General features: G+C 39.9%; 1 protein-coding gene and 1 long non-coding RNA gene across 3 annotated transcripts in view; one reads left to right on the top strand and one right to left on the bottom strand.

The window, feature by feature from the left end:
• Positions 1-1,222: 1,222 nt before the first annotated feature.
• LOC149111231 (uncharacterized) lies at positions 1,223-7,164 on the top strand. Its single transcript, XR_016208166.1, has 2 exons — positions 1,223-1,434; positions 6,987-7,164. It is a non-coding gene; the product is annotated as an uncharacterized LOC149111231 (long non-coding RNA).
• Positions 7,165-11,915: 4,751 nt separating this feature from the next.
• LOC110065497 (tyrosinase-like) overlaps positions 11,916-18,570 on the bottom strand; it is a 33,064-nt gene continuing 26,409 nt past the window's right edge. For both annotated transcript variants that reach the window (XM_089292791.1, XM_089292790.1), the window contains exons 2-3: positions 13,565-14,981; positions 11,916-12,913 (exon numbers count right to left, since the gene is read on the bottom strand). In XM_089292791.1, the coding sequence (XP_089148917.1) occupies positions 12,684-12,913; positions 13,565-14,981 (1,647 nt within the window). In that variant the 3' untranslated portion in view covers positions 11,916-12,683. The remainder of the gene's footprint in view (positions 12,914-13,564; positions 14,982-18,570) is intronic.

The raw sequence follows: 18,570 nt of genomic DNA, 5'->3' as shown, positions 1-18,570 counted from the left end.
GTTCTATAGGTTAAACTATTGTTCAGTCCGTAGCCCCAAGAAAAATACGTGCGGAAATTAATTGGAAACCCACAGAACGTTAACTCGCCGAAATCGCATAAGATCGGCCTGAGGAGCTGGCAAACAACAAAGAATACAACACAGCAACACAGACAAACTAACTTCCGAGTTAGGATCTCGAGCTGGATTTTCGAGTTAGGATTTCGAGTTGGAGTTTCGAGTTGGAGTTTCGAGTTGGATTTCGGGTTGGATTTTCGAGTAAGGATGTAGAGTCGGTCTTTCGAGATGGTTACTAGTAATCCAGCTGCAACGAATCGGCTAGTTTGTCCGTCAACCGTCTCGTAGATTTCCAATCCAGTGCAGTAAACAAAAGAACTCCTGTAGGCGTGGAGTTAGTGTTTTGCCTTTTTATTCTGCGACATTACTATTTATAATATAGAAAGAACATTGCGCGCGCTCTGATTGGTCAAAAACCCATGTTTTATCACACTGTAGAAAACAGTCCTAAGAAAATACGCGCGCTGATTGGTTAAAAACCGTGTTTCTATTAAACAATTAGATTATGAGCTCGAGATTTCTATCGCGTGATAGTTGACGAGGGCGCAGTCAACTATCAGGCATAGAAATCGACAGCGAGTAATCTAATTGTTTTACTATAAATCAGGGGCGGGGCCCAAGACTCCTGAAATTTGCGCATCTGGATCATCCACCAAAAAGTGACGTCACATCCGGTTTAAACTGCGCCGCGCAGCTCGTTTCACAAAGCGAAGAAATGGCGTTTCGATTGGGGAAGATTTTCCTCTATTTGTAATAGAGACTTAGAGACTATAATAAGTGAACATTCTAAGTACATTTTCTTACGCTATTTTATTGTTATTTGTAATCAAGCGAGTTGCGGTCGGCGGTTTCTTTTTACTTGATGTGGTTCGTGTAACACACGCGAGAAACACATTGTGAAACACTTATTCTCTGAATTTACATAGTTTGAATGGAACTTTGTCGATTCCTTGATATTTCTTCATTGTAACTCTGTCTTGACGACACTATTTGCAGACCATCAGGTTCGTGTCCTTTCATACTGAGGATAGAAAGATGTTGCAGGCACATTTCTTCGACTTTTTAAGCAAAACTTTCGGCAAAAAAGAACAGTTTAGTATTGTTTTCAAGGAAAATAAGGGAGAGCCTTCTGCCATCGAATGGCGGATTTTACAGATTTGATGTTGTTCCGACTTTTGGTTCTTATTGTTCGTGATTCGGTGATAACATTAAGTGCAATAGCCTATAATGTTAACAACAACCTGGATGAAGTATTGCTGGCCATAGTTTGCACTGTGCACTACGGGAACATGTTTAACAGAAGCCGTTTTTTTCTAAAAGTGAACACAGTTGAAGCTCTGTATCCACGAGCGTGTTGTGGAAAATCGTATACGCAAGGTTAGTATCCTATTTCCGTATCTCTTGTTGAATACTTTTTTCTCTGTAAGAAATAATCTATGCTGAGAGATAGAGTTCATTGTAAATACGTTCTTTGGGGATATCAGATTTCCCAGAAAAGATCAACAAAGGGGTGAAGCAGTCCAGATAAGAACTATTTCCTTCAGTCATCCAATGGTTAATAGCACATTCCTCTGTATTGTCTGAACAGCAATACTGGCCTAGGCATCAACCTTTTTTGGACAGTTCAAAAAGAGGGGGTTGGCCTGTATACGGTTAGCTCCCAGTGGTATGGTATATCCTTACCTCTTAACTTTACCCCCGCTTTTGACAGTTACCCACTTCTGCTGTGACCCGGGGGGGGGGGCTACTCCCTTATATGCACTATATAGGTATGTGTGGCCCCAAAGGGTATGGTTTTTCAGCCGTTTTGGTCATAAAGAGGGTATGGGTTTTGGCCACGTTGGTCTTAAATAGGGTGTGGGTTTTGTACTCTAGTCTTGAATTGGGTAATGTTGTTTAGAAGAAGCTACTTTTTCATCATTATTGACAAGACCATAAACAAAAGGCCTTCAAAAATTATGTTTAGGGCAACTGTGTCAGCGGCAACGGTTGTAAATAGGTTGTCAAATTTTTGGTCTGGTCATAAATAGGGTAGGGAAAATCGCAGATTTTGGTGATCTACAGAGTGAGGGTTTTGGGAAGCGGCCACATACCCCCACCAAATTTTTCTGGTAATACCCCCCTCCCCCTCCCGGGTACTGTAGAGTGGTTCACAAATAAATGCTGGACAGAATTCAAACTTTATCTTGTAATTAGCTTTAACCTGTAAATTATTATCTGTTAATAATGAGGGTCCACAATAGGGTTCTCAGATCCCCCTTTCCCGTCCATTTTTTCCTGTTAATCCCGCCATCCCGCACTTTTTTACCTGGAAATCCCGATCCCGCCCACTTTTCAAAGACGTTTCTGCGTTAATTATTAATTTGTTACATTAATAGTTAGTTTAATTATTAACACAGAAACTTTTCTAAAATAGATATCGCATAAAAGATCAAAAAAGAATTCATAGGGTAGCAGATAAGTAGGATTGTAACGTTTCTCTTTGTAAGCGGTTTACTGTTTTGTTTTCTTTTATTCACGTATCAGTGAAAGAAAAAAAATTGTTCACTCCCATATTCAAGGGATGGCCAGTAAACACACTTGACAGTTTCTTTCAAAGCTTTTAGCGTCTTCACTTCCCTTGAAATCTGGCTTCAGAACATTTCTTTCTGAATGAAGGCATCCCTACTCGCGCATCCTTTGCGTAATATATGGTGACGTAATTTATAGTGTCGCATACTTCATTCAGTAAATCACTATCACCGCCACTCGGTGTGGCCATCCTGGCCAAAAACAAGACAAGCGCTCTAAAAAAGGTCGAAAGACTGAAAAAACTAGAAAGGATCGGGAGGACAAGATTACAGACGCAAGAGTCGAAAATGTCGGAAAGGTACAGATGTCATTGATATCAGAGGTCAACACAAATGATAGCCTGTGTGTAGCATGGCGGTTTAAGCAATTTTTTAACGCGGCTTTGGCGCTCGTTTTCGCGGCTTCGCCGCTTTCCTATCGCGCTCAAATTGCTTAAAAACGTACCCGCCAAGCTACGCAGGCTGCACAAATGATCGCAATAGGACTCAGAGACCTCATACAGTCTTATGTGCTAAGCGATAATGGATACATTTAGCAGAGCCTGACAGAGTACGGAGCCTCTACTATTCACTCTGTCATTACTTGAAACCTGACACAGCTGTACGCACAAAAGGGTCGTTTCTGCCAACTTGTGGTTCTTGCACTGGTCAATAACAATTTATGAGGCCACGTAAGAATTGAAATCCCGTATCTCGCTCTGTTCCCTTTGCGAATCCCGCATCCCAACTCCATAAAAACACGAAATCCCGCTCCCGCTCGTCATTGTAATTCCCGCTTCACGCCCCTGTTTTCAGCTCAAATCCCAAATATCACGGCGAAAAAAACCCAAATCCCGCATCCCGCCAAACCTATTGGGGACCCTCAATAATGAAATAGAGAACATCTTCTCTCTTTCTATTCAACAATTGGACTATGAGGTCAAGACTTCTTTGAGGTGATAGTTTGAGTCTGTATCAACCGTATTATCACCTGATGGGAATCTTGAGCTCGGAATCCAATAATAATTATTGTTAAGTAGAATTGCATGATTTACCATTGTTTCTCTATCAAACTTCACTTGGGTGCAATCATTTCAATCTGAAATCCTCATACTTGTAGGACTTCATAATTAGTTTAATTCAACTATTTTGAGATTTTAAAGTTATGTTCTTTATCAAATTAACTCAACAAGAGATGCTGTGAGAACACAGGCCGCTGGTGGTTGTTTACACAGCCTTTTTTAGTTCTTCCAAAGATCTGTTTACAATACCTCATCTTCTGTTAATCTGTTGGGGGTACAATGTAGCTCTGTAGCAACAGAACTTTTGTTCATTGTTTGATCAATGTTTAAATGGCATCTACCTTCCATCTCATAAAGAAAAGTGAAAAATGGGTCTCATATGCATGTATCAAATAATTCACAAAGGTCAGTTGTGATTGCTCCATTGTGGGTGGGCTGAAAGTTCTAGCTTGGTTTGATCTTAAAGTGATTGTTTGCCATTAATTCCCCATGCATTCGGCTGAATTTGACCCTGCATGATTATTCAATTATTGATTATTGAATAATCAAATGTGCAAATATCCCTCTTTGTTTGAGTTTCCCTCAGTCATTCAATCACAGTGGGTTTTTCTTTGTAAATTGATATTTTTGCTTTAAATTTTAAATCTAGGCATCACATAACACTTACCATGCTAAGGGTTGTCCTGGTTAGCCGAGCCATAGTGTTTAAATAAAGAAAAGTTGTCCTGCTTGTCAGGGTGCCAAGGCGTGACACGAGCCAAGGCGAGACAACTCACCCACCCCTGTTGTCTTGTGGGCGAGACAGGTTCATGATCCTAAATGTAAACGGTTGGTTGAATTTTTCAAAGAAATAAGTGAAAAGTTAGCTTGGCAAGGGTAACTCAGGAGAAGGGTTGTCTTGGGTGTCCAAGACCATATGAATGGGCCCTAAGGGCCATTCTATTTTATTTCCACACTCTCTCTTCCTCTGTTAACAAAAGCTTTAGAAGTGGCTATGAAACTGTTATTTCTGCACTTTTATCTTTTCTGTTAGGTGGTAAATTTTGACTTATTTTGTGAGTGTGGCTTGGAGGGGGGTGGGGTGGATAGAAAATGGAATATCTCTTGTCAGCTCTGGGCCCAAGTTGTGTGTTGTCCAACTGATTATGCACAATATACTTCCAAAATCTTTATGGGTAGGTGTTTGAGAGGATCATCTTATATGTTCATCATTACAGTGGAACCCCGCATTATGGCCACCCCATTCACACAGCCACCTTGTTATTACGGCCACTTTATTCTGGGTCGAAGTTTAAAGAATCCCTCTAATATGGCCACACTGTTAATATGGTCAGATTTTTGTGGCCCATGGGCAACTGGATTAACAGAGTTCCACTGTAATTTAAAATTGTCAATGTTGGTTGTTTGTAAAATGTTTGTACATGTACCTCACGAAGGTGAAAATAAATTTTGAGCTATTACCCACAAAACAAAATTCTTTACCGTACATTTTAGGAGTGATGTACACAATTTACAATAGGCATCAAGTATAACTTTGATAGTGAAGTCCCATAACTCTATTCAACCTTCTCTGATATAGGCTTTTCTGGCCACCTTTGGCTTTCTATTTTGATATTTGCCAATGGTGCCTCATCTGCATGATCCAACAAGCATATTAATATTTAAGGTTGAAGGTGGCCTGGAAAAGAATGAGTTGCCATGGGAAAATACAGGCTGTAATTATAATTTTGATAGCCATAGGTGTGTTTCCAGTAGAACTATAAGCCTAGCAACTTGATGTAATATTGAGTTGAGTGTATGATATCATTAGTAACCTCATTTGCATATTTTACACATTTTTCAAACTTAAATGCAATCTTTGGAACTGATGCAGATATTTGCAAAAGGTTAACAGCATTTTAAATCTTTTGTGGAATTCTATATATGTGATACACCTACAAATTCTGACTCAAGGGGTTAAAGCTAAATGAGAGAAGCACGTTAAAGAATTGAGTTGAATTTATGCTGTTGGCAAAAGTTTACTGTAAGACGTTGAAGAGAATTTTGGAGGGGAGTTTGGTGTGGTTATTGAATTGACAGAGGTTGGTTTTGCTATTGTTTTTGTTATTGTCTTCTATATTTTCGAGGCAGAGTGGTTGTTGGCAAAAGCAAAACTGGCAGTGTCCTCGCTGATCTGTGTTTAGGTGTTTTGGGGTTTTTGTCTCTGACATTGAAGTTCAATTTAAGTAGTGATACACTGTCTTTACAACAGAACATATGGATATTTATAGTATAATTACTTTAATATCCTCATGCCAAAATTATAGTAATTTTATGGCTCAATTTCTACCTCTGCTTTAATTTGTTTACACCAGTTTATTTTTTTAAACCAATTTAATGTCATCAAAGCGGAAGGGGGAATCTGAGAGCAATAATAAATTAGACCTACAAATATAAATAAATTTGCAATGATTGCTCTCATGGTCTAGTGGAGATGAAGTGGACCAAAAGGTAAGAGATCTGATGTTTGAATATAGGTCTGTCTGTTCAAAATAAAAAAAAAAGATTGTATTGTAGTATGGGAGTATTATGGTAAGTTATGTTTAGGGGGTTGATATGGGATCCTGGCTGTACTGTTGTAAGGTAGGAATAGGGACAGAGGGGTGGGTGGTGTGCTTGTGATTCTTTTCAAGAACCACTCTGAAAGTGAAAACAAACTGGTTTGAAAATTTTACGGTAGAGGTAAAAATTATACATTATATCTTGTTTTTCTTAGGCGGTAAATGAGCAAATACCCACAAGAGAAATACAAACAAGAGAAGCACTTTATTTCTCTTCTTAATCAGTGTTCTTCTGAATTCCTCTTGTTAAACTAAATTATTTTTTTTCTGTTGAGATAACATTTTTACACTGGACTTTTCCTCTGAAACCCTTACTAACAAAATAATCATTGCTTACGAAAATTATACTTTTTACGATAACTGTAGAAATTGTTGTGCGTTCATTGGCTAATTTTCATCGTCAATAAGCAGACTTTTAGGCACATAAATTTATAATTGAGATGTGTCAATGAGCGAGAGTGTACAATTTGGCAATGAATTTGTTATTTTAGAAAAACAAATTGATGTCAGTTTTTCCTGTGTTTGCGAATGAGTATTTGAGCGTATGCTATCACCCCATGGATCCACAGCAACTGTGACAACGTTATGACCAAATTCATGATCAATAATGTTCAAGACAAATGCATGGAAAACTGACGTCAATTTGTTAAACTGAAAAAGATCCGGTTGTTGGTCTTTTTGTGACTGATGGAGGTCTCTAAAAGTTCTCAGTTGTTGTTTAATTTTAGTGACTGTCATTTATGTTTGTATTTTCTTAGGTGGTTACCTCCTGGCATATACACCCCACACTGGCATACAATCCCTTGATTTAGATGATGCTGAACCTGCTTTTCCCACCTTTAGCATACATGTAAGAGTGCCAGTGGACCTGTCCAAACGTGATTTTTTTTTTTTTTTTTACTGATAATGCAAATCATAATAAAGATACAAAGCCTCTCTGGTGTGATTTCTCCCTTGACAGTGAAGTGCAACCTATCCAAAAGTTGCATTCTGTAAAAGGTTTACAAAAATTATAAAATATAGGAGCTCCTCTGAAAGAATAGCTTGTTGTTTTTTTCTGTTCATTTTTTTCGTTGACAACACATTTTAAGATGATAAATAACCATAAAAATTACATTTTTGTCTCTGAGATCATTTTCAAGATTAAAAAAAAGTTATTTTTATATATGTATTTTATTTTCTTTGGGGGAGGGACTTTTTGAGAATTTCCCTAAAAATATCACAAGGTACAAAGGAAGGAGGGAAAATAAAAGTTATGTTTTCATTATCAGATTGAGTCTCTATGAAGCTGCAAAGCATGGTTATTATTTTATACTGTTGTGGATAACGTTACGCCCATTTTAATTCAAAATACAAATGGGAACTTACATTGATAATCACACAATCCCTTGGCACTGTTTTGTTTTTTAATTGATTTTTTCCAGAAAACAATTTGAACATCTTGATACACAAAGAAGGGTTGGGAGGGTGGGGAGGTATTCTACATAGTTTCAAATGGGGAAGTTCCATCTCAGGGTCTAACCCCTTAATACTGTATCCCTTTTCTTAACCCTTGGAAAGAAGTTTTAAATATCTTTTTGAACAATATATCAGAATCCCCTCATTCTGGCTCAGGAGAGTAAATGAGAGATTATCAACAACATTTTAGAACCAGAAGAAAGGAAATCCCTAAAAGAAAGATTTCTGTACCCTTTCATACACCTGAATTCAACTTGTCAGAAATCCCTTACCCTTTAATAGTTATATCTGAGGCCTGAAAACTTTTGAGCAGAGCTTCCCCATATATATGTCATTTCAAGGAGTTCTCCCACATACACAATTCAGGAACTCTTTACAAGTAGTGATGAAGCTGGCTTTAAGACTGGTCTGATCAGGCAGCTTCTTCAGTTTTTGAGTACAAACGTGTTACTATCAGTCAACTTTTAGTATGGAACCTTTTCTGGTCTGGTCCAAGTTCACAGACACTGCCAGCTAGCAATCACTTTCACACCACTAACACTAACAATGTCATTCGTAGTCTGGTTGTTCAGTTCCACCGTACCATGTTTCATGGTCACTCATCATTTTCAGACATGAGTTCATAATAGCTTGTAACATACCAGCCTGGCAGTGTCATTGTTGCTATTACCTGTTCCCAGACTCATGATATTTCATTACTGTTTGCAAACAGTTTGTTAAGATCGCACATTGAAAGAGTGATGAATCAAAATGATTGAACTCTATAAGAGCGAACTGTTAGAATTGCTAGTGTTCTCTCGTTCCCTGGGACTGAAATGTCTTGATGTAAGCTTGTATAGAGAAAGCACATTCAATAAGGCAAAATGTATGAGTAACCTTTCAAAATAAGCTGCAATTATGATAGTTAGGGATTAAAAGACAAGGAACTTGGTCAGCAAACGAGGCAAATGAAAGGAATTGAAGAAATGAAAGGTGCATGCAAGCTTGACCTCATAAGATCCGGGGGGGGGTATTGAAACCTTATAGTGTCGCTGACACTCAACACTGTTGAAACGGAAAAATAAATTAGATTATAACTGGAAAAAAAAAACACGAGATACCCAAATTACTGAATCGCCCATAAGAATATCTTGTTTATTTTTAAGGGTTCACGGCCTGCCTATGTTAAAGGAAGCGTTTACCAATTAAGGAATTGCCAAGGGAAAAATGAAGATAACTTATTAAAGGTTCTTAACCAGTCTTAACAGAATTTATAACACCAGTTTGAGTCACACGCAAGAACATGAATTTGCGTTAGTGTCGATCGGCAAGAAAGTTCCGCCGCGTTCTGTGTGTGGGTCTATTCCTACAGTGTGATACGATTACCACCTGCACATTACTCTCGAGTGTTTGTCAAGGGTGAATTTGAAAAAATGGGCTTCTGTTGAATAGGTTCTCCCACGTCTAGAAAACTGGCATTGCGCTTTTCTCTTAGTGTAATGCCTACCTAAGAGAATAGGATATTTGAATTGAGTGCAACTTACCTAGAATTCATTATTTCCACGCAAACGATGACTCCTGTGGAATTCAGCTAAGAAAAAACGACGACATTTCGTAAAACCACACGCCTTCAAAACAGCGTGTTTTTCAATAAATAATCGTTCTGTTCCTCAAACAAACGATACGACGAGGAAGACAACAAAATTTTGTTTATCATGGCCAAATAAAACGTTAGAAATATCCCGCCGATTACGAAATATTGCCATTTTACTTATAGACTTTCTGAAAAGTCCTTAGTCTACCCTGAAATTCATTAGGTCGACTTGTGGCAAGTCTATTTTACTTACTGTGAGAACGATTATGTCGCATTCAAATTTGATTTTACCGCTCAGCCCGCTTTTTTACCGGATGTGACGTCACTTTTTGGTGGATGATCCAAACGCAAAAAAAGTGCCAGGCGCGCAGAGTGTTCTCCCCCGCCACTGCGCGAATGGTAAAATATGGAATCCAGAATCCGGTATCCGGTATCCGGTATCCGGAATCCGGAATCCAGAACCCAGAACTCAGATATTATGAATGATGATAGATATAATAAATAAATAAAGTTATTCTGTTATTATTTATTTTCTAGTTTTGAACAACCTCCAGCTACACGTATACATCTGGCCCGGTTGTTCAAAAGCTGGATAAAGGTACATGTATCCATTGCGTAAATCACTATCCAGTCAGGGTTAGTAATTTTTTTGGGTGAATACCCTTAGCCTGCAAACAGGCTCTAGTGTATGGGTTTCACACTCAAGCGCTGCTTTCTTGGTGTTTGCTTTGGCATGTGAGAGAACGTCTTCTCGCGGCTTCGCCGCTCGAGCCCCCGGCCCAAGCACGAGAACCTGCTCGCAGGCTAAGTTACCCATCCTTTAATCAGCCTGGCCCTGGTGAGAGCGCAGCTCTTGTCTAGATCAAATTGCTTCGACTTGCCACAAGTCGACCTCATGAATTTCAGGGTAGAATATGTTAGGCCGCGAAGCGGCCGTTTTTAAGGTCGCGAAGCGGCCGAGCGAGCGACGAAGTCGCGAGAGGTCGGGTACTGAATAAACAAGACGAAGGACTTTTCAGAAAATCTACAAATTGCTCTGAGAAGACTGGTGAGTAGCACAATCCGCTCGCAAGCGAGAAGCAGACGGAAGTAAGTGTACAACATTTCTATAAATTGTTTTAATATGATGGCCGACAAGAATATGTAGCGGTGATTTGTAACAGTGTCAGTGTGGAAATAGTGTTGATCTGGAATTAATCTCGGATCTGTTGGGAAAAACAAATTTATTTAAACGAGTCAGGTTAACCTTTGAACATCGAAAGTGGATGGCGTGACCATCGATGTACAGGTAGCTACCACGGAGGCCCTGTTCTCAATGACATTTCCTATCTTGTTTATAAAAGGCTAAAAGTTACTAAAATTTTGAAAACCAAAACGTTTTCGACCGTACGGTCATCATCAGTGGTACCACATTTTGGTTTTTAAAATTTTGGAAACTTTTAGCTTTTTATAAACATCGAAAAAGCAACTATTATGACAACATTTCCTACCGGTACCTTGTTCAGAGTCTACTAGACATAAAGGCCAAATTTATACCTCAGGTAAATTGCAGATCACTTATTAAACAAAATGGCAATACCAGCCAGCTTATTTTGGACGCTGTCAGGGTGCTTAGAACAAAATTAGGACGCACGCTATTTAGATTCTCATAATCGTAGCCCTCACTAGAAATAACGGTTGCACGAATTTCGACAGACGGGGAATCCTCGTTCCAAAAAGGGTTAAGTTTGAGTTCTTTTTTACTTGGCCTCTTGATTTTAACAGGCAAAAGCTATGCAAAGTAACTTTCGCGTATTTAAAGAACTTGTTTTCTTTAATTTTTGGATTCCGGTTTCCGCATTCCGCATTCCGGATTCCGGATTCAAGTTTCCAGTTTCCGGTTTCCGGTTCCAGTTTCCATGTTTTAGGGTTGCCGAAATAACAATGCTTGAGTTTGGTTCAGTCCTCCGTGGGAAAAAAGATGGCGGCTTTACATTTTACCATATTACCATGCGAGCCTAATACAGCCCGTAAAATACAGCGAAAGCCAGATAATTGCCGTATTTGTCTCTGTGTATGTTAGGTTTGAGGGTTTTAGAACTAGACTAAACGTCTCTGTACGTTTTCATGAGCGTTGTTTAAGTTTCCGTGCGCTAAGAAGTATGGGTAAATGTACTATACCAGTCGCCATCTTTTTTCTTACGTCGGATTCCGACGGAGAGGCTCGTTCAAACGTTCTAGCAGAGAGTACTTGATGTTTTTAAGAAATAGTGCGCCATTCCGAAAAAAGTTGGAGCTTTGCTGTGGACGAATCTTCTCAGTTTGGGTATACTAAACAAACACTCAAGGTGAAGGCTGTGATCTCAACTGACTAAGTGCCCAACAGTGGGTAAATTGTTCCAGAATTTCAATGATGTAACCTATCTATATCCGTTGAAAATTGTTTTTCAGAAATACCTTAAGTTTCCAGACTCTTTCGGTTTTCTGGGTTTTACAGTTTTTAAATTATCCGGCCAAACTTTAGTATGCCATAAAATTTGCTGGTGAACACAGGGATTTTTTGAGTATGCTTATTAAAACCCTGGGGGTATACTATAAGAGGTTTTATACTAGGAGGTTCCGTCCGGAGGTGCAACCACTTACCTTAAGTATACCACTTTTTTTCCTACTCAAAAGCTACTCCTTTTGTATACCTTTTATTGAAAAAAGTGCTCCTTCGACATATCTATATAAAGAACAGTGCATCGTTTTTCTAAAGCCTTGGAATGAAATTAATGAACACTATTACTGGAGAACATCATGCATTACCAGGAGAGATGCGAAAAGACAAGTATTATTTGTTCAGTTCACATTGTGGCGGAAGCAAAGATACTCCGATTTCCCTACCCTTTCAAAAACTTCAATTTGCGAAATCGCTACCTTTTTAATATATACCTGCAGTTTGAGAAAGGTGCGCTTTTCGGGCGGAGCCTCCCCATAGAGGGGAGGACGTACTCTTCTCCCCGGGGGTTTAGGCTCGGGAAATTCGTCAACTAGAAAAGCAAAATGATTTTTGGAATCAGTTAGTATTTTCAGAGGAATATAGAATACGGTCAAGAGGTTTGAATAACACTTTTGGTGCAAAATCTGTGAAAATACTTGACTCCGTGGCATTTAAGCTACGGTCACTTTATGATGAGAAGAATAGATTTTAAACAGTTCCCACGATTAACATTTCATAAAGGGAAAGCGCAAGCAGATGCTTCTTCTGGTTTTGCCAGTAAAAAGAGTAATTGTGTTGCTGTTATTTGGCTAATGCTGCTTCACAGAACTGTTTTCTATCGATTCGAGTTAATTTACTTCAAATTTCATCGCGCGGTTTTAAGATTCCTTAAAAAAAGGTTATCAAATTGGATGCACACTCCGCTAAATCGACTCTTAACATCAGTTATATCTTGCTTACACACTAAGTCGAGGAAGCAGTGTCGCGCTTCGCACTGACTCGGTTTTTCCTTTTGCAACGAGGAACAATTACTATTGTAATTGCAATAGACAAGGCAAAGACTACCCCCGCTAAAATTCCCACAGCGATTTTCCACTCAATGCAGTCTTCGGCCGACGCACGGTCAGCTACCGTTGAACCTAGACATCGTCCTAAAGAGGAACCTTCCATTGCCTCGTCGTCAGGGGATTTTCCTAAAGTTAAATAAACGAGTTTAGTTCATAATTACATCATAACATAGCCAGCAAAGCCGGGCTATCAAATACGGGTACGTCAGAGTGCAGCGCAATCTAATGATGCAAAGTTAGCTTCACTAAGTGAGAGAAATCATTTTTCATGGCGATGTTATAAAGCAGTTGGTTCATGCCTTTGTGTATTATCGAGTTATAATTCACTTGGGAAGTTTGGAGTGCACTCAAGAAGCTAGAGGTACCTCTTTCGTGCTCTCCTAAATCTCTAGTGCATCATAATTCGATAATGCACTTTTAAACATAATCAATAATTGTTAACTTTAGTACAATAGTGCACCACACATATCTGCATTGAAGCCTTAACAATCTTGCCTAGGTCCTAAGTCTTGATGATTTTCGTTGCAGCCAGTTCCCTATTTTTTCAAAGAATTAATTGACAGTCAAAGCCTGGGAAAAAGCCGAGCAGCAAGTAGGAAAGCATTTATTACCATCCTCGAGCCACCTCGCGATTATCGCCATTGCGTTATGTTAAATGATAAGGTTGCTCTTTGTTTTCTATGCCGGGACTTTGATATTTTGATTGGACAGGGCATGAATTGCCCGCAAAGACTGAGAGAGAGCAGTCTAATTGTCAGAAAGCAACGATTCACATACCGTCCTTGTCGACTCCCTCAAAGTCATAGCCAAATGAGAAAGATTCTGAGAATAGTTCTTCATGAGTGTACACTGGAAACATGGGCACAATGACGTCACCTCTGTTGTGACCAATGGGAGCTTCCGTAGCGGAGAGAGCAGACGCGTCCTTCTCGAACTTTCGAAGCCACTTTTCAAAGATTTGATCAACGAAGCAATGGTGAAGGAGAAAGATTGGGTCATTGGACGCTGCCGGGACTGAAGCCATTGCGCCTCCTAACGCAAGGTGAACTATGTTGTGTACAGCAGAAAACCCGGGCGCTAAACGATATCCGCTGGTGGTGTTGGCGTAGCCTTCAAGAAGGTTTCTGAAACTGCAGCTTGACTCTGTGCTAAAAGGTGGGAGGTCGTACGTTTCAAAGCGCAGAGCGAACGAAACTTCTCTCCTGGTAGGAAATGCCACGTTGAACCCGTTGGCGTGTCGTCTTTGAACAGGAGAGCGTTTCAAGTTGCCTGTTTTGACACGAGGATCGCAGAGTTTCGTACTGTCCGTGAAAATCGATCCCGAGGGGTAACATATTGTTAACCAGTTCCCAAAATATTTGCCTGCAACATCGCCGCTTGAAGATACATTACCCAGTAACTTGTCAGAGCAAATTTCACATTTTTCACTAGCCGTCCAATCCCAAAATGGTATTGCATAATCTTCGTCACCAGACAGATCCTGCAAAGCTCTTTCCCAGGCGAGCAAGTACAATCGATGCCAGGTGAGGAAGCCTTGGCCTCGATGAGCGAAATCCATGAAAGGCATCTGCGTTCTATCAGGCAAGACCGTGTTTCTGTTTGTCGTGTAGTAGTGCAGCCAAACGAAAAACTCATGTACGGACACGTTTGTGAACAAAAGGATTGGATCACTTCCATTGTTCATGGTCTCCTTTATGTCCTGGTAGAAGGCTGTTGTCAGCAAATAATCGCTCTCTTCAAATCTGGACATGTTTATGTACATCATGTACTTGTCCTGCTCTTCAGGCGACAAGTTGGCGAAATTTTTACGTACCAGAACTTTGCGCTGGTTGCATTCTTTGCCATGATAACCGTACTTGCATTTGGAGCAGTCATAACCAGCGTAGTTAGCCCTGCATTTACAACTTCTTTCAAAAACCCCTCTTGGCCAATTATGGCGATCGTCCAGTACGTGTTTTGTGTTAAAGTGGTCGTACGTAGCACTCCATTTCCGAACAATTATTTCTCCACAGTCTCCTCTGCTTCCGTCCTCACCACACGGCTCTTTAAAACCGGGGGGAACTGGACAACATTCTCTCCTCTTAAGGCTTTCCATATTAACACATGCCTTGGGGAATTGGCCCTCGACAAGAATCATGACGGAAGCTGTCACCAATATGATGTATCCAACAAGAACAGTGCTCATGTTTCTCATCTAAAAAAGCAAAACGGGAATACGACCTTAATTTAGTAATTGTTGTAAAATAATTGCTTTTCTCTTGATTCCTATCAGTTGCCAAACCAAAATTAGAATAATGGTATCTGAACAGTCGTAGCCCACCAAAATAAGCAATGAACCAATCAGAGCTCACGTCATAACCTTGCAATCGAGAAACCTCTGGCATCTGCTAGAGCTAAGCTTCTTTACAGACATTTTCATCATCTGCGAAAACATCCAAGCAACGCACGTGATAACATTATCCGCGGAAAAACCGGGTATCTAAAAACTAGTAGTAATCAGAGATTATGAGAGTGCGTTCGACGCTCTCACTTTAATATATAGTTTTATATCGTAAATAAATGATTTCACTAGCTGACTTTCAACCTTTGTCTATTGCTAAAATCAACATTTTTCAGCAGCAACCGAGGTTTTACAGTCAGATATGCTTAGTGTCAAAGTCCATGCTAGTGAAGAGGTCACGATTTGTTGTTACGTTGTGTGACGCTGCCAGTTTCTGTAGTCTCTCAAGTTTCATAGAATATTTAAATTACGTACATTATTCTAAGCTAGCATTTGCAGTAGCGTGCTCGTTTCGCGACTAATTCGAGTATTTCCCCTGATGAATAAAGTAGTCTTATGGATCTTGCCTTCAGAGTACTTTTCCACCGATTCCAAACAATAAAATTTCGACCGGATAAAGACTGAGCTATCTGTCGCGACTGGAACTAATCAACAAATGCAATCAAAATGTAGCTGTTCCCACGGTTATCATCCCAAAGCCAAGTCGTGTCAATAAACAAGGACAATTCCCTCAGATTGCGATAAATGCTGCCGTCGAAGCGTCTAAGTTCGCCAGAATCTAACGCTGAGAGCGCATAATAGCGAGGCGTACGGCGACTGAATGGAAAGAAGTCAAAAATCAAAGGAGACCTATGGCCAAACTCGTGGATTAGGTTATCTAGAGATGAAACATATTGGTGAACTTGCAATTACTGGTGTATTACTAAATGCTGTTAAAACAAGCCGGGTTTGTACCATGCAAGGTCGCACTTAACTCACAAAGTGCAGGTTTTTTCCATTAGCTTTTTTTTTGCACACGTATCACAAAGACATACGTCCTGAATAGCTAGGGGGGCAAAATTGCAGCATAACACGCAGTGGTAAAGGCTAAAGGTTCTTGGGTCACAGAGGACACTCCTGTCCAACAAATCATAGAGTACTCTCCCCACTCCCCCCCTTCCCTCACACCCAGATCTTGATGTTGATCTGCCTGCTGGAAAAATTTGCATGTATTCAAGTCGTACGAGCTCACAAACATTTTTCATTGCATTTCATTCAAGGTTATAGGTAAGGTTTCTTATGAGACAGCACTTCGTTTCCAATGTGGAACCGCTTGTCTCTATATATATTGCACGTAAAATACATCAAAATAAGTAGACTCTTTTGCAAGCATTTTCAGTGCTGATCCGACAAACCTGTCGACCATAAATATGTGTTCCAACAGTAATAATAACAGCTTTATTGAAGTGTCAATGTATTTAGTATTAACTAATAATTGGGGACAAGCTCACAGGGGGTTTCTTTCCCTTTATTATCTTTTCAATCAGGAAGCAAAAGTGTAAACAAAAGATAGGGTAAAAATCATTTAAGCTTATCAAAATCAAGTATTTGGGAGTTTCTTTCCAAGTTTATGTGCATTTCACATCCCACTTAGAGTTCAGATCAATGTACTAAAACAAACAAGACAAGTATAGAGACCACAACTTTAATCTAAACTTAACTCGATGCTGGTTTAACATGGACATCTCAACATGAAAAACTTAAGTGTTATAACTGTAAAGCGGTGAACGAAGGTCCTGCTTGATTGAACGTTGGATCTCACAGCAGATCTAATCAGCCAAACTTGAAAAGTAAAACGATAATACGTCACTACTGCAAGGTTGAAACAACGTCGTAGAGTTAAAACAATATTTCGGCTGGCCTCAGGTTTGGATGTTACTAAATTATAAAAATGAAATTACAATATTATACAATGGTGCCGATGTTTGTCTTACATTCAGTAGCTGTTTAGTTCATTAAAAGTTGTTCGTTTCACTCATATAAGCTCATTAAGGTCGAGGAATAAGACACATTCTCATCAAAGCTTACCACATTAGCTTTTCAGGTCACTTTCCAGCAAACAAATGCACATCTCCTGGTCATTTTGAGCGCCTGGACGACTGAAATGCTCCTGAAATTCAGCCTTCAAGTTGGCCATAGTACTAATTCGAACATTCGAAGTCAACTTCACTTCAATTTAGCGAAACACCTAATATTAATGGTCGTGTAAAAGCTACAAAATCATCAATATTCGGGCTGGCACGATGCACGCATTGAGTAGCAGGCTCGCACTGACTGCACGGTCACTATTCCAATATGGCGTCGGGCTCGGTTACTCTTCCAATATGGCCTCGGGCGCGGTTACTATTCCAACATGGCGTCGGACTCGGGCGCTCTCGTTCGGGCCGACTAATTACGAGCAGTGTCTACACCTGAGTGAGTGAGTGAGTGAGTGAGTGAGTGAGTGAGTGAAACATTTGCATATCGGAGTCCCCGCAACGAACACGTTTCTACGCTTCGCGTATCCACGAGTTTAAAAAGATCCATTGGAAAGACGAGCTCACATGGCCTGTTCACATACTCACATGTTCGCCACATGTCTTATCACGTGTCTTAGCATTAAACGGTACCAGTTTACTGGCCCCTGCAAAAATCAAGCGGGGTGGCCATTTTGATGTCCTTACAGGAATGTGGTGTTTTTCGGCCTAGAACCGTGCACAGGGAGACGAACTCTGAAAAGCCACAGGTCAAAATTAGGTTTGCGTTCCACTTCGTCGAACGCAATAACTTGACAGGGATTATTAACCGCGCGGCCATGGGCCGAGCGCGGTTCATGGTTTACCCGTGGTTTTTTTTTTTTTTTCGCAGTTTTGTCTGCTACCAGACCCAAGCTTCCACTCGACCAAATTTTTAGTCATGCAACCTGTGATGTTTACTCGCCAAAAGCTGTTGAAACATTAATAAATCTCATCTCCGATACTGACTTTCGCGGGAAAAAATTAAAAACCCAGCGTTCGTCAAAAATTATATTTTTTCACCAGAAATTTAGCTCGGAACATATACATATTTATATTCCTTTGAATCGTCGATGAAATGACCTTTTCCGGATATTTTTTCCTTCGGGGTCAACCGAAACCTCCGATTACAAAATCACGCCGAACCCACACGTTGCAAAAAAATCTCTTCAAAACCCTGACTTCGAAGCGATATAACACTTCAGCGTTAATAGCTACCACACATCGGCAGGCGGTAAATCTATTCGTTAACAATCCAGCCTTATCGTGTTAAAATTTCAGCGAAATCGAACAAAACCAGAATTAATTCGAATTTTTTTGTGACCTCACTCCCCAGACTTGACCTAACAAAGGAAGCAACGGTCGCCCATAGCAACCGAAAAACACCAACATAACAAAGCCGAACGTTTCGGCCAAAAATCTCCAGAATTATCGCCTGAGAGCTTAAACTTGACTGGGAACATCTTTTT

Source organism: Orbicella faveolata, unplaced genomic scaffold (genome assembly GCF_042242905.1).
Source record: "Orbicella faveolata isolate gen_17 unplaced genomic scaffold, um_ofav_v1 contig_24, whole genome shotgun sequence".
Classification (NCBI taxonomy): domain Eukaryota; kingdom Metazoa; phylum Cnidaria; class Anthozoa; order Scleractinia; family Merulinidae; genus Orbicella; species Orbicella faveolata.
The sequence above is the reverse complement of the archived record's forward strand: the minus strand, read 5'-3'. Positions and strand labels throughout refer to the sequence as shown.